Genomic DNA, 15,285 nt, shown 5'->3' on the forward strand with positions numbered 1-15,285 from the left:
CATTTCATGAGGTGGCTTACATAGTTTGACCAAATCGATGAATCGTCAACGTTTCACGATTTTGTCATCCACATTTGGCCAGATCGTATAAAATATAGGGAGTCCATAAAATATTAAAAGAATATTTAATAATATTATTCAGTATATATTAAACTGGTTTATTGTCTTTCAAGTTAGTGCCGCGGCGGCAGCCGGCGAGTGCCAGAAGCGAATCGTTTTTGTAATTGGAAATAGTTAGGTTAGGTTAGGTTAGATTTTGTTAAAACAACGCACTAGACGAGCGAGCAAAGCGAGCGTGCCGTGGCAGCGGCCGGCGAGTGCCAGAAGCGAATCGCTTTTTAGAAAAGATACAATTACAATAATATACTGGGATAAATAAATATGTATAATTATAGGATTTTAGACGCATTTTTTTTTAATGTAAGATATCCACAGTTTCCATAGTACTCGAATCTCTTCGTCGTAAATTCTTTGCTATTAAACGAATTATGAAGTTGTTAACTGTGAATAATAAAATTTTCACCACTGGCCGCCATCTCCACACAAAAACACAGCGCTTTCAGCGCCTCTACCAATGATTAATGTAACTACTTTACGATATGATCAAATAGTTTTGATCATTTCGTGAAAAAACCGCGCGTTTAGTTGCCCATATCGAGAAACGATTTCTTAACATTGATCTGCTCAAACCATATCATGATGTGGCCAATAGACAATAATTAACCATTTCATGAAATGAGCAAATCTACGATATGGCCACGGCATATATATTAAATAACCAAATAGTTTCAATAAATAAGATTTAATTTCTATAAGTTGAAAATCAACATCCAAACATCCTTTTACATGTTAGCAAAAGTTATTGAAGCAGGTATGCGACTTTTCATCATTTTTTTTTCGAAAACTTTACAGATTTTTTTTTTAATTATCGCCTATTTTTTTATCGGGGTATGGGCCCTTTTACCCTCGGGGCCCTGGGCTGCAGCCCATAAAGCCCATGGGTAGATCCGGCCCTGAAACCATCTGATAGCTAAATATAAGTAACTAGCTTCCGCCCACGACTTTGTACGTGCATCCCCGTTTTTCCCCGTTCCCGCAAGAATTTCGGGAAATCCTTTCTTAGCGGATGCCTACGTCCTAACATCTACCTGCATGCCAAATTTCAGCCCGATACGTCCAGTGGTTTGGGCTGTGCGTTGATAGATCACTATATCAGTCACCTTTGAGTTTTATATATATAGATATAGATTCAGATATTATGAAGAGCCTTTTTTTGTTAAATAAAAAAAAATCGTAGTTTTACCACAAATTAGTAGTTTATGTTTATGTAGAGTAAGTAAGTAAAATTAATTCTGATGAAAAGGGATGATTGTGATGATGTTTTATAAATTTAGAAATAAATACCTGTATTTTGTCTTTTAACTAATAACTATACAATCAAAATTAGCATAAAAAGCATTGAGATAATATTAATAATAAAAAGATCCTTTTTTTTAATTCAGTCAGGTTACAATAGGTTACATACAACTTACATCTAAGACTTACATAATACATAATATTAACTATTAAGTATAGTTTAATAATAGCGGGAAATTTATTCATAAATAAACATGACATAGATATTTACTAAACATTCATTCATTGTCTTATATGCAATACTTTGCAATATTTAATGTAAAATTAACGCTTTAGTGAAAAATATAGGTATGCAAACATGGTTCGTTTCATGATTTTTCGCTACTTCCCGCCAAAAATATAACTTTTTCTAATACATAGTAAAAAACAAAGACATTTACGTAACCTCTTTGTTCTTATCTAGAACGCGGCTATGTCAGTGCCGGGGTGTGGCTTGCAGCGCCCTTGACACACATCCAATGCAACCCCTTGGAAAATCTCCAATCGCTTCAAGCGCACCACCGTCTAGTTATACTGTGAACTATGAAGCGCTCGAACCGCTGAGCGCTACAGGCCGCTCTACTTTCAAGCGCTTGAAAAACAGTACCGTTTAGAAGGGCCGCGGAAGTAGGTCGCTGCAGCGCTGAATTTGAAATGTACGTTCTATTTTTAGAAGTAGGACGTTAGCAACAGGGCCTACCGAATTGGGCCGAATTCGTAAAGGCGGGAATTTAATCTGTGGCAGTGTTTATGGTTCATAGTCTATAATCTATTGTTTTGAATATTTTCGTAGTCTATTATTATAGGCTCTAATTTCAAAATTACATGTTGCAAACTAGATTTTGTTTCAAGGATTTTTGTAATTGCTTATATTAATAGATACTAATTACTATTTTATAGATCACAGTTATTTAGTTTTTAATGGACTAGATTCAAAAATAAATATTTTAATTGATATCTGAATCGATTTATAAATCCTTTGTTTTTTTTTAAAGTGGCTTGTTGATTCTTCATTCAATGTTGGTATCAAATTTTTTTTTTTTTAAATGACATAGATCATAGATGTGATAACATGGTGATAACCAAAGTTTTCCATTAACATAATATGAGCTAGCGCGCAAGAGCAGCTTGTCTCCGCAACTATTTAGTCTCTCCTTTGGTCTCTCCCATCAACTCTATGGGGAGTTGCGTCGCTACGTGCGCGCACTTCCTTACTAACCCATAGAGTTGATGGGAGAGACAAAATAGTTGCGGAGACAAAAGTTGCTCTTGCGCGCTAGCTCTAAATTTTTACTCAGTATGTTTTTATTTAAGCAAAAGATAATTTTCATGTCAATAATAACAACTCTCATGGTATTATTTTTAACCGACTTCAAAAAAAAGGAGGAGGTTATCAATTCGGCCGGTATATTTTTTTTTTTTTTTTTTTTTTTTTATGTATGTACACCGATTACTCCGAGGTTTCTGAACCGATTTACGTGATTCTTTTTTTGTTCGATGCAGGATGGTGTCGAATTGGTCCCATAAAAATTTTATTCGGCTAGGCCCAGTAGTTTTTATTTTATGAGCATTTTTGTCTGTACTCGATGACTTAATTGGAATGTAGCAAGTAACTTTGATTCACTTCCCGGTAACCGATTGAGCTGAAATTTTGTATACGAATGTAAATTGGATAGCGATGAAACATTATCATGACATGGAGCTGATCTGATGATGGAATCGGAAGGTGGCCATAGGAACTCAGTAATATATTGACTCAACTTTATCGAGTTTGGGCTCGTTTGATTCGTGTTGAAAAATACACTAAAAAGTATTAAATAAAAATAACTGCGTTAAAAACAACCGACTTCAAAAACGGAAAAGTAAGAAATAAAAAAGATTTGATATTATTAATTACTACATAATATTATTTTTATGTGCTATTTATTAAATAGGTTTGAAGTCGGTGCCAAACACTAAGCACTTAGTAGAGGTATTAAGCCCATGCACCGACATCAAACCTTTTTAGTAAATAGCACATAAAAATAATATGTAGTAATTAATAATATCAAATCTTTTTTATTTCTTACTTTTCCGTTTTTGAAGTCGGTTGTTTTTAACGCAGTTATTTTTTTCCATATAACGTAGGTATGTAGTCCCGAAGATTTGAGAATCTATTTTTTTCTTAAGCTACCTTAATTTTTAACGCAGAAAACAATAAAATATACAGTGTAATGCTAAATTGAATGAAGACCTTTCTCTCAATTATAACTTACATAAATAAAAAGGAAAGATTCAGTCTCTCAAAAAAAAAAAAAAATTACTACAGAGAACAAAGATTATAATTATTTAATATAAAGCACTACAAAATAGAACAATTAAGTTTACGTGATTAACAAATAATGATAGGAATTTTTCGATTCGAAACAAGAACAATATTGTTAACACTAATTTACTATGATCATCTAATTGTGGTGTATTTAATTGTATTATCATCATCAAGGCATGATTAAATTCGAACTTAAACTTTTAAAAGTATTTATTCAACTAGAGAAGAAGATAAGAATAAGTCCTTTTGATCAGTCGAAATAAATAGATTAAAATTTAAAATTAACTATTGGTTCGGAAAGCAGGAAAACTGATTAAATTATTATCTAGGTAAGCTTGATAAAAATAAATATTATCCTATATATTGAAACTCACTCGTGTGGCTTACAATTTAGGCCGGTTGCAGAGCTTGACCTTGAGCTTGACCGACCATCAGTGCGTACGTCAGTCGCGACTGTCATATATGTATGGAAATTCGTAAAACCGTTCATAGCTAGACCGACCATACGTTCGTAAAACCGTTCATAGCTAGACCGACCATATTTCGTAGGCGAGCGACTAGGAGACAAAAAAATATATCTTTATTTATTGTAAATTCCAGATGCACAGTAACGAAGCAGCGCCCGCCGGCGGGCCGGCGCTGCTGCAGCAGCTCGGGCGGCTGATAGTGCGCTCGCGCAGCAGCAGCCCCGCGCGTGCTGCACAGCCGCACAGGCACAAGCTGCCGTCCACCAGCAAACAGGTTGGTTATCACTTATCTATGATTTGATTTTAAATTTGAATTTGAATCTAGCAGTTGAGAAGATTGATGTGATAATGATACCTTAGTTGACCAGTTCAGCGGTCCAGTTGCTAGACCAGCTGTTAAGCAGTTTAGAAATCTAGTACAGGAGATGCAGGCAGAAGCTACAGATGCAGACTGACCATTATTATAGCAGTTCAGCAGTTTAGGAGACCAGTAGTTCACCATTGTTTGGCAGAAGGTGTCGTCCACCAGCAAACAGGTCGGTTGTCAGTCAGTCTGTCATCAGTTTAGGTTTAGTTTAAGCAGACAGAAGTTCATATATCTAATAATTCAGCCACCCAAGAATCTGTAACATGATAACTTCACATTTGGGTTACCATAACCAAAGATAACTTAGAAGAAATCAGAGAAGCACTTCATAGAACAAATAAATATATATATATATATATTTGTATTGATTTTTAAAACATTTTGTTAACAATTTCAGATAATAACCCAACCGAAATACGACTCGGAGGAGCCCCGGCCGGGCATCGAAGCGGCACTCGACAACCACGTACAATCCTTGTGGAATGAGCAGATGCCTATTTGTATTGAGGTGTGTACTTTTCACTACTTATTTTTTTGTACGTTTTTTTTCTCCTGTATTCTTCAAGTTTGATGGCATCAGCCTTAGTATTGATCCAGGGTTCTGGATTATGGCCTAATCTTATATGGGATATGTCCTTGAATTGTGAATAATAATTAATTGAGACGTACAAAAAATAATGTCAGTTTTTTGTTCAAATAAATATTTTTGCTATGAATAAGAAATTTCGAATTCTTATTTAACTGTTTTCACGATGATGATGATGATGATGATGATGTGTTCTTCTTACTGCCTTGCATAAGATAAACATTTATTTATTAACTCAGGCCCCGGAACCACAAACACAATAGAAAATCTATTGTGTCTAGGACCGATCGGGCCGCTTGGGGCTCAATGGGTTATTTAATTAGACTTTTTAAAGAGCGATATAAAATTCTTTATTGATAAAATACATAACCTAAAACCCACAAATTTCAGGTGCTCCTAGCGCCCTCCTGCCAAGACTGCTACATGTCCATGTGTCGGCTGGAAGAAACCGCCGCGTACGACAAGTTGCACTCTACACGCGGGTTGCTGCTCGAACGGTGGACCATGAACGCTGTTAGCAAGTGAGTGTTCAATACAATATAGTATAATGCAATACAATACAGTGCAATACAATACAGTGCAATACAATACAGTGTAATACGATACAGTACTATAGTATTAAAAATCTATTCGTTATATTGTTGTAAAAAGTATAATTACGACTCTGGTCCCAATTAATAAGGATATTAGGCTACTGCACAATACAATGTTATACAATACAATACATTACAATACAATGCAATACACATAAGACAATATAAGAAAAGCACACTTTACACGATACATTATTATTAATTACATGTTATAATTTAAAGATAATAAATATTTATCAAATAATATACGTAATAAAAAGGAGGAAAGTTATATTATATAGCCTTCCTCGATAAATGGGCTATCTAACACCGAAAGAATTTTTCAAAACGGACCAGTAGTTCCTGAGATTAGCGCGTTCAAACTGGTCGATAATTCAAGAGGTTTTTGAGTTATTACAAACATACAAACGGACTGAAATATACAACTAATATTTTCCTGTTTTTCAAATGTATTTTATTCTAACTACTACTAAAGATCATCAATTATATATTATTGTGTTTAATAAATCAAATGGTAATTAACATAGTTTCTTAATTACCTACTTATGTAATGATATATATTTCTAGAATAATTATATAATTTATTTATATCTATACTAATAATATAAAGCTGTAGAGTTTGTTTATTTGAACGCGCTAATCTCGGGAACTACTGGTCCGATTTGAAAAATTCTTTCGCTGTTAGATAGCCCATTTATCGTGGAAGGCTATAGGCTATGTATCATCACGCTACGACCAACAGGAGCGGAGCAATGCGGGTGAAACAGCTAGTAGTTTATATAAAACTAACTAAACTATATAAAAATGATTTGAACTATACCTAAAACTTAACAAATTAAATACTAAAACTTTCCTCGAGAACCAATCTATTTATTTGACAAAACCGCATCAAATTCATTGCGTAGTTTTAAGATTTAAGCATACATAGAGACAGACAAACAACGGGAAGTGTTTTATTTATACTATGTAGTGATCATGAAATAAATTGTCTACACAATAATTTATGCGTATAATTCTATGAATTTTAATAAAATTTACTACTAATGTATATTATGTGTGTATGTGTGAGTAGATATACAGTATGTATGTGTAAAGGTGTTTAAAGATTTGTTTTTTTCAGGTGTACTCGTTTATGTCTATACTAATATTATAAGAGGAAAGGTTTGTAATTATGTATGTATGGTTTTCAAGCATAAACTACTGGACCGATTTTGATGAAATTTGGCACAGACAATCTTGACCCTGAGAAAGAACATAGGCTACCTTTTATTGCGAAATATGTACCACGGGCGAAGCCGGGGCGGACCGCTAGTATGAAATAATACCAAATATATCAACTGTATTGTTTTGTATTAATATCCATTTTTTCAAATTTTCCAGGAACACCGACAGCCCGCCGGCCATTTCGCCTCTATGGTTGATGAATGCTATCCGCTCGCAGCTGCATTTCTCCCAGCTATCAGCTTGGAGAGCCACATTGAAACGGGCCCAGCCAGAGCGGAGGTATAGATGGACAGATATATTTTTATTTGGTTCTAAACTGACATGAATATTTTTTTTATACAGTGTACATTAGTTTATATTATCTGTATAATTATTTTAATGATGATTGTTCATTTATCAAATAAGGTATCTTTAAAAAAAATGTTTCTCATTTCTTACCGCCTTTGCTAATAAAGTCAATCATGTTTGCATCAATTAAGTACTAATTATTGCCTTTTATCATTTACAGAAGGAAACTCAGCCGGGAGACGTGCAACATAAAGAAGATAGAAGCTAACTGTGACGTCACCGACCTAGAAGAATGCAAGCTGAACATCGTCTACTCCATCAAAATGGCCGCCGAGTACAACATGGCCGAATTCCCGCGCCCCCCCACCGACCACACCTTCCCCTTAGCCAATATCGGCAATAATATCTACCTCAAAGTGGTCCTTAACAGCCTCCCAAGACTAGATGACATACCACACGTTAAATGTTTCTGTAAAAGAAGAACCAGCAAGGAAATTCCACAGAATATACACGAGGAAATCATCGGGAAGCTCAATGATCTCAGTATTGGCAGGAAATACCCAAGCGATGCAATCAATTCCAATGTTGGCAACACCAGCCGGAGACTGTCCATTATATCCAACCCTGGCTCCACGGAATATCTATACTCGAGCTGTGATAAGAAAATTCTGGACGACAGAATGCTAACTCCCTGCAGTGAAAGTGGAAAACACAAGTGCAGTTGTGACGATGAGTCCGATGAAAAGAAAACGCCCAAAAAACTAGACGAGAGGCGGATAAAAGAGATAGCTAAATACAAACGTCGGTTGCGGAAAGAGTGCAAAATTAAACGGCTCTGCGATAGTACATCGTCTGATGGGGAAATAAAGAAAGAAACGCATACGTCCATACCGATATTACAAGCGGCTAGATTTGACAGATTCAGAGCTATCGGTTGCTATAGAAACCAGACATATCTAACTCTCCCCGCTAGTAGGATAGAGAGCAAATCTCCGTTTATAGAATCTATAAATATACAACCGCCTGAATTCAAAAAGACTAACACAGTTGGGACGCAAACAGACGATATATCCTGTATATGTGGTAATAAAATGCTCATGAAATGCTCTACCTGTTTTGATACTATCAAAACGGGTATGGTCAGATCGGAAGGCAGCTACAACTTGGCAGAGAACAGAGCGAGGCGAAAGCGAAGCGATGACGAGCGGTCGTTGAAAAAGCTAAAATGTGATATAAGTAGTGATAGTGATAATACACAGTGTGATATAAGTTTAGGTAGTGATAAGTGCGATGTGGTGAAGCGGCCGAAATTGCGACGATTATTTCCCATTAACGACAGGATTGAGAAGATAGTCAGTGATAGGCAGAATAATGACATACAAGAGTTGAAACTGCGGGTCGATGATTCTGTACTACAGAAACCGGAGCCAAAACGGCAGAAGACATACTCTATAAACGAGGACTATGTTTTATATGAGAAATGTGACTATGGATCTATAGATTGTGATCTCGATTCACCAAAAGACGAGGAAAAATTTCCTGAGGTGCGGAACGATCAAGCGCTAAAGGAAGATAAGTCTGAAGTTCGCAAGGATCAGATACCGTCTCCGAGTGAGATGGACAGGTTCAGATGGAGGTTCGACTCCGCAGCGTCCATGGTGTTCCACACGAAGACTGGTCTGCCGTTGACTTCGAGTCCGGCCCCGTTGAGACGAGGCAATAATTGCTTTGACTTTGACGACTCCATTAATGGTGTGTCTGGGATTAAGAGGTTGGTGTTTTTTGTTTGTTTGTTTGTGTTAAGTGCTGGTAAAGGTATAACCGTAGTTTTTAGGCCTTTTTACGGTATAGGAGAGCAAACGAGCAGACGCGTCGCTTATAAGCACTCCACTGGGAAGTTATGTATTGCTTATTATTGAATTTATAGTAATTTGACTAGTTTGAATAGACTAAGATTACGGATTAGGTTTTGTGAAATTTTTATATTTTCTAGTAATGTAAATATTTAAAATGTAATTAACAATTTATTTTAAGTTAAGGTTGGGAAAAATGCATTTTTTTTCAATATTTTTTAAATCATTTTTTTGTTCGATTGCGTGTGTCAAATTTTGAGTTTTACTATGACATTTTATAGTTAAAATGAATCGCCAAATGTGTTGGTAAACGCAAATCTCGAGAACGGCTGAACAGATTTCGTTTATTCTTTTTTTATAACAATTGAACAACAATTTTTTTATAACAAGAGAAAAAGTATACATCATTACATGTATCTCGGGCGAAACCGGTGTGGACTGCTAGTTTTCAATAAATTGTCAAATTTACACGAATGAAAACCTTTTTGAGTTTGAGTTTAATTTTGAGTGTGATTTAGAGTTTTACTTTGTAAAAACTTCACAGTTTACACGAGCAAAAAAAATTTTGATGTTCGAGTTTAAGTTTGAGTATGAGTTTAACTTTGAGTTTGAGTTAGATTTTAAGTTTGAGTTTGAGTTTGAGTTTGAGTTAAAGTTTAAGTTTGAGTACAACCCATTCCAGCGCTCTATTCCACCCGATATCGCCGCCGTCCCCCGCGCCCGCGTCCCCCGACTCGCCCCCCCCCGCGCCCGCGCACACAAACACACCGCACAGGAGGAAGAAAACGCCCGTCAGCAAACTGCGTGTCGGCTCTAGCACTGGGCTGTTGGGTGAGTGACACACACACACACACACAGTCTTACAAAGAAAAAAAGACTTATACACAGGCATAAAAAAACATAAATACACACACACATATACACGTTCGTAAGCAACAGTACGGACGCGCCACCTGCGACACTGGTCAAACACAAGTAGAATACACACACAGAAATACATTCACGAAAACATACACACACAGAAACAGAAATACGCTAACACAGATCTAGAAACAAAAAACAGAAATACAATAGAAAACCTATTGTAGCCACAGTATACGTATTACAATAAATAAACAAAAATCACACAGACAAAAACGGCGAAAATACACACAAAGAAACATTCACAAAAAAAACACACACAAACAATGACAAAAACTAATAAATCACCCACCATATTCCAGGCACGTTCGAAGAGTCCGCTCTAAAAGGGCGTCTCGAACCCGTGGCCACCGTGCACGGTTTCACCGCAGAACTGGGCGCGTCGGGTGCGTTCTGCCCGCCGCACCGCCGCCTGCCCGTCACTGTGTTCTTTTATGCACCCGGCGGGACTAATGCACCGTATATGGTGAGTGTCGGGTTAAATGGGGGGTTATACAGGGTGTGTGACACCCGTGGTTAGAGTGAGTTGTAAGTGCGACGTGGAATAGGGGTTAGGTAATGTAGGTATAGGTAAAATCCGATCAAAATATGTTAAAGTTACAATTTTTCTCATTTTGTAAAAGGGATCATTTTATTAGGGCAAATATAACAATTTTTTATTTGTATTTTTAATCAAGTACACGCTTTTGATTTTTACACATATTTGGACAAATTAATTGAACATTAACTTTAATATTTTTCTTATGAACATAGGGACGCTAAAGTCTTGTACATAGCTTGCATATTATTGTGTTGTATCGATTATTTACACTAAAATTTAATTTTTGTAATCGTGTTGAATGTTTGTGTGTGTGAACATTATAAGGCTGGTTGCAGAGCTTGACCGACCATCAGTGCGTACCGTCCGCGTCGCCGGTTCTGACGATACGCATCAGCAATGTGTATGACTATGACACTATACGCATGACAATACGCGTGCGTACGGTCGGTCTAGCTATGAACGGTTTTATGAATTTACATACATATGACAAGCGCGACTGACGGACGCACTGATGGTCGGTCAAGCTGTGCAACCGGCCTTATAATATTTGTGTGTATCAATATTACAATAATGTGTTGTATGTTTAAAAAAAATATATATATAACTCCTAACTAACTCCTATCCAAAGACAATTGAACACGCGTGGCACATTGCAGGGGCACATAAACCTGGGCGCGGGCGGGTACCGCGTGCCGCGCGCGGGCACCGTGCAGGTGTCGCTGCTGAACCCGCACGGCACGCTCGTCAAGATGTTCGTGGTGCTGTACGACCTGAGCGCGATGCCCCCCAGAGCCCGCACGTTCCTGCGCCAGCGCACGCTGTACCTGCCCGCCGGCCTGCCGCCCCCGGCCCGCCCGCTGCACCAGGCGCTGCGCTACCTGATCCACCTGCGGTGAGTGCCCCCGGCCTGCCGCCCCCGGCCCGCCCGCTGCACCAGGCGCTGCGCTACCTGATCCACCTGCGGTGAGTGCCCCCGGCCTGCCGCCCCCGGCCCGCCCGCTGCACCAGGCGCTGCGCTACCTGATCCACCTGCGGTGAGTGCCCGCCGGCCTGCCGACCCGCCGTTATACGTGTAACCTGCGGTGAGTGCCCGCCGGCCTGCCGACCCGCCGTTATACGTGTAACCTGCGGTGAGTGCCCGCCGGCCTGCCGACCCCGGCCTGCCGACCCGCCGAGACACGTGAATGGTTGGTACAGCATATAAGACTGATGTTACAGTTGCTACAGTAAGAAAGAAATTTGTTACAGTAGCCACAGTAAGTTAAATACGTGTAACAACTGCTACAGTAACTGTATAAACTGCAACAGCGAGTGAGAAACGTGTAACAGCTACTACAGTAAATTAGATACGTGCTACAGCTGCTACAGTAAGTAAGATACGTGATTAAGCTGTTACCCTATTTTGTGAAGTACAAAAAAACGGGGAAAGTTTTATTCTGAAGTTAGGAGCACTTATTGTTAAATTTGTTCAAACCGTCCATTCGTATCATGATATTATTCTTTCATGTGATAATTTAAAATTGTATCACACAGCCTGATTTTTGTTTTTAAACTTCATAACATTATTAAATTTCCTTTTTTTTACAGATTCATGACGTCAAAGTCCGGGAAGCTTTACCTCCACACGGATATAAGAATATTGGTGTCTCGAAAAGCAGATGTGGATACAGCGACCGCGTATTCCGCGATCTACCGGCCGATAGCCAATCAGAGTAAAGAAGATCCAAAATTGACCAATCACAGCCAAGAAGAGACAAAACCGACCAGTCAGAGCAAAGAAGAGACAAAACCGACCAATCACAGCAAAGATGACTCAAAACCGACCAATCATAGTGAAGTATCAGCTAATAGGACGCCGAATCGAGTTTTTGGCGGTTGTGGAGAATTCGATTCGAATAGAGAGATCGGTTATGAAAATCAAAATGGCGTCGCGTACGAGTTGAGAAGTTTTACGTACGCGCCAGACAATCCGAAATATTCGCCGCGATAGTTTAGTGCCTGTTTATGTATGTTGTATGTAATGAAAGAATATATTTTTGGTTTGTATATACTTGCGTGTTTTATTTATTGCTTTGGCCAATCATATTAAACCTATACAAATAATAAAAATCATATTAAAATAACCGCTTTATACGAAATGCATACAGATCCATACACGGTATACGTACCGAATTAGTAATTTTTACAATTTTTGTCTCAATTTAATAAATATTAAAAAATATCTGAAACGGCTGTACCGATTTCGATGGGACTTCCACTAACAAGTATCTGATGTTATAAGGAGTAGCTAAGGCTATTTTTTCCCACAGGAATATTAGGATTAAGAGGAAAAACTTATATGTGCGAGTGAAACCGCGGGACGCAGCTAGTCTATCTCAAAGGACCGATTTTTTTATAAATTAAATAAAAAAAAAAACGCCTCAAGTAATTAATGGGTGCCCCCTAAGAAAAACGATAAGTTTTTAAATACCACCTCTAAATCAATCATATAAAATAATGGAAACATGGAAAAATGTACATAATCACATAGAGAAAACCCCCATTCGTAAAGTCAATAATATAATATAGACAAAAATTAGCTACACTGGTAGGTAAATAAAAAAATACTGAACGAACATAGAATCTTTAATCTAGAATTGTCAATCTAAATATGCTTAAATGCACCTGAAGCCAACAATTTCATTAAAACTTTCAAACGGCTTAGGAGGAGCTCAGTACAAAACACAGCAAAAATATCTAATAAATATTTTAGTCACAGATTTTAGTACATTACTAATAACGTCATGCAATATAGCTATAGGCAATTTTTATAAAGCGCCATCTATCGGTATTTTTTTTATAAATTCTAGCGCAAAAGTTTTAAGAACTAAATGCAATCTGTCGACTAAAAGTGAAAAGCGCCATCTATCGGAATTTATAAATTTCGCACTGATTTAAAAATGTTCATCATAATGTATCTTCCCAATTCCCATTAAAATGAGATGTTTCTAATTTAACCGCGGTACAATATAGCCTATATCACTCTCTAGCCTCCTTATTATCTCCAAGATACAAAATAACTACCATAAAATCTCTTCCTTTCAAAAGGAGAAAGACAAACAATACACTGGCACTTACAATAATTTTAGTAAGGATATCTAAGTGTAATTTGCATAATTTCTATAAAATTACACTGCTCATTTTCTCTTATAATTTAAAAGTACAGCGAAAAGTCTCAGTACAACGAAAGATAAACAGGATTTTGGGGATGATTGAGAGGTCTAGAATATTCATACCTAACATATTTAAAACTATGTAAATAGCGATTTCATATTTTCAGAATATTTGGTAGATACGGTTTGATAGATCATACTTACATATTCTATATAACGTATGGTCTAAGCAGTGTGGTTATCATTTTTATGGAAAACAAGTATTATGGATGCAGAATGAAAGCCCCGTTAGAACTGATAGTCACTACATACTATAAAACAAAGTCGCTTTCTCTGTCCCTATGTCCCTTTGTATGTTTAAATCTTTAAAACTACGCAACGGATTTTGATGCAGTTTTTTTTTAATAGATAGAGTGATTCAAGAGGAAGGTTTTAGTATATAATTTATTAGGTTTTCGACAAAGCGGGCTAAGCCGCGGGCGGTAAGCTAGATTGATTATAAAACATAGGAATAAAATGAAGAACATTGGAACTTCGTGGGGTGAAACTCTGACATTTTAATTGATTAATTTTTTTGTAGTTATAATCTGTGTTTTATTAAATTAACCTTGTATTAAAATTGTCTTGTTAAATATCATGTTACATATTATATGTAACTGTTGGTTGGCTACATAGATTTTATTATGAGCATTTTGCAAATGAGGTCTGATAATGATTATACATAAGTGCTGATTTACACAGGGTGAGTAGACAAGTCAGTCGCGCCGAAATTCGGCGCTGCGACTGACTTTAACTGTTTACATTGACTTCAAGCCTCTGTACTGACTTCAAATCTGTTTACACAGGGTTTTTTTCGGGTCAGCACTGATTTGCCTCGAATTTGTAGTCAGTTACTGACCCTGTGTAAATCAGCACTAATAGTAAATGAAAAAATAAAGTAACTACACATGCTTACTCATTTCTATGGATTTAAAATTCATGGTAAAGCTAAAAATGGTTTGAATAGAATTATTATGATTTATAGATTTTTGGATTTGTCTCAGCTTGGATTTAAGAGAGAAGGTGTTAAAAATTAAAATTCTTTGCAAAAATGTGTGCCTAGGTTAAAGGTTAATTTGGTGAAGGTTTAGGAAGTTGGGATTTTTATGTAAGTATGTAGGTACCGACTAGGTAAAAAAAATAAAGAAATGAAAAACAATATTATTCAAATAATTTATTTCACACCACACAATAAATTAATACAATCACGCCGTTTTAATACATAATACTTAAATTATAATAAATAAAAAAAATAAAATTTCTTAATTGTTATAAATAACTTAAATATAATAGGTTTCTTAGCAATAACGTTAATTTCGAAAATATCGATATAAAAAATAAATACTTATTTACAAAATAAGCTAGTTATTTACAAAATTGAATATATAAAATAATAATGCGTTTAACGGTAACCCTTAAGGTTAAATAAATTAAAAATAAATAAGTTCATATATATAATATACTAGCTGCTCCACGCGGTTTCACCCCCGTGGCTTCACTCCTGTTAGTCGTAGCGTGATGATAGAGCCTATAACCTTCCTCGATAAATGG

At 36.7% G+C, this 15,285-nt stretch overlaps 1 protein-coding gene across 1 annotated transcript in view; it reads left to right on the forward strand.

Moving 5' to 3' along the window:
• Positions 1–12,593, forward strand: part of LOC123704004 (protein FAM214A) — a 44,394-nt gene extending 31,801 nt beyond the window's left edge. Inside the window, exons 2-10 of the mRNA XM_045652236.1 lie at positions 4,304–4,444; positions 4,935–5,045; positions 5,514–5,644; positions 7,097–7,219; positions 7,449–8,999; positions 9,764–9,912; positions 10,305–10,468; positions 11,200–11,435; positions 12,131–12,593. Coding sequence (XP_045508192.1) covers positions 4,304–4,444; positions 4,935–5,045; positions 5,514–5,644; positions 7,097–7,219; positions 7,449–8,999; positions 9,764–9,912; positions 10,305–10,468; positions 11,200–11,435; positions 12,131–12,533 — 3,009 coding nt within the window. The 3' untranslated portion in view covers positions 12,534–12,593. The remainder of the gene's footprint in view (positions 1–4,303; positions 4,445–4,934; positions 5,046–5,513; positions 5,645–7,096; positions 7,220–7,448; positions 9,000–9,763; positions 9,913–10,304; positions 10,469–11,199; positions 11,436–12,130) is intronic.
• Positions 12,594–15,285: the final 2,692 nt, after the last annotated feature.

Source organism: Colias croceus, chromosome 28 (assembly GCF_905220415.1).
Source record: "Colias croceus chromosome 28, ilColCroc2.1".
Lineage (NCBI taxonomy): Eukaryota > Metazoa > Arthropoda > Insecta > Lepidoptera > Pieridae > Colias > Colias croceus.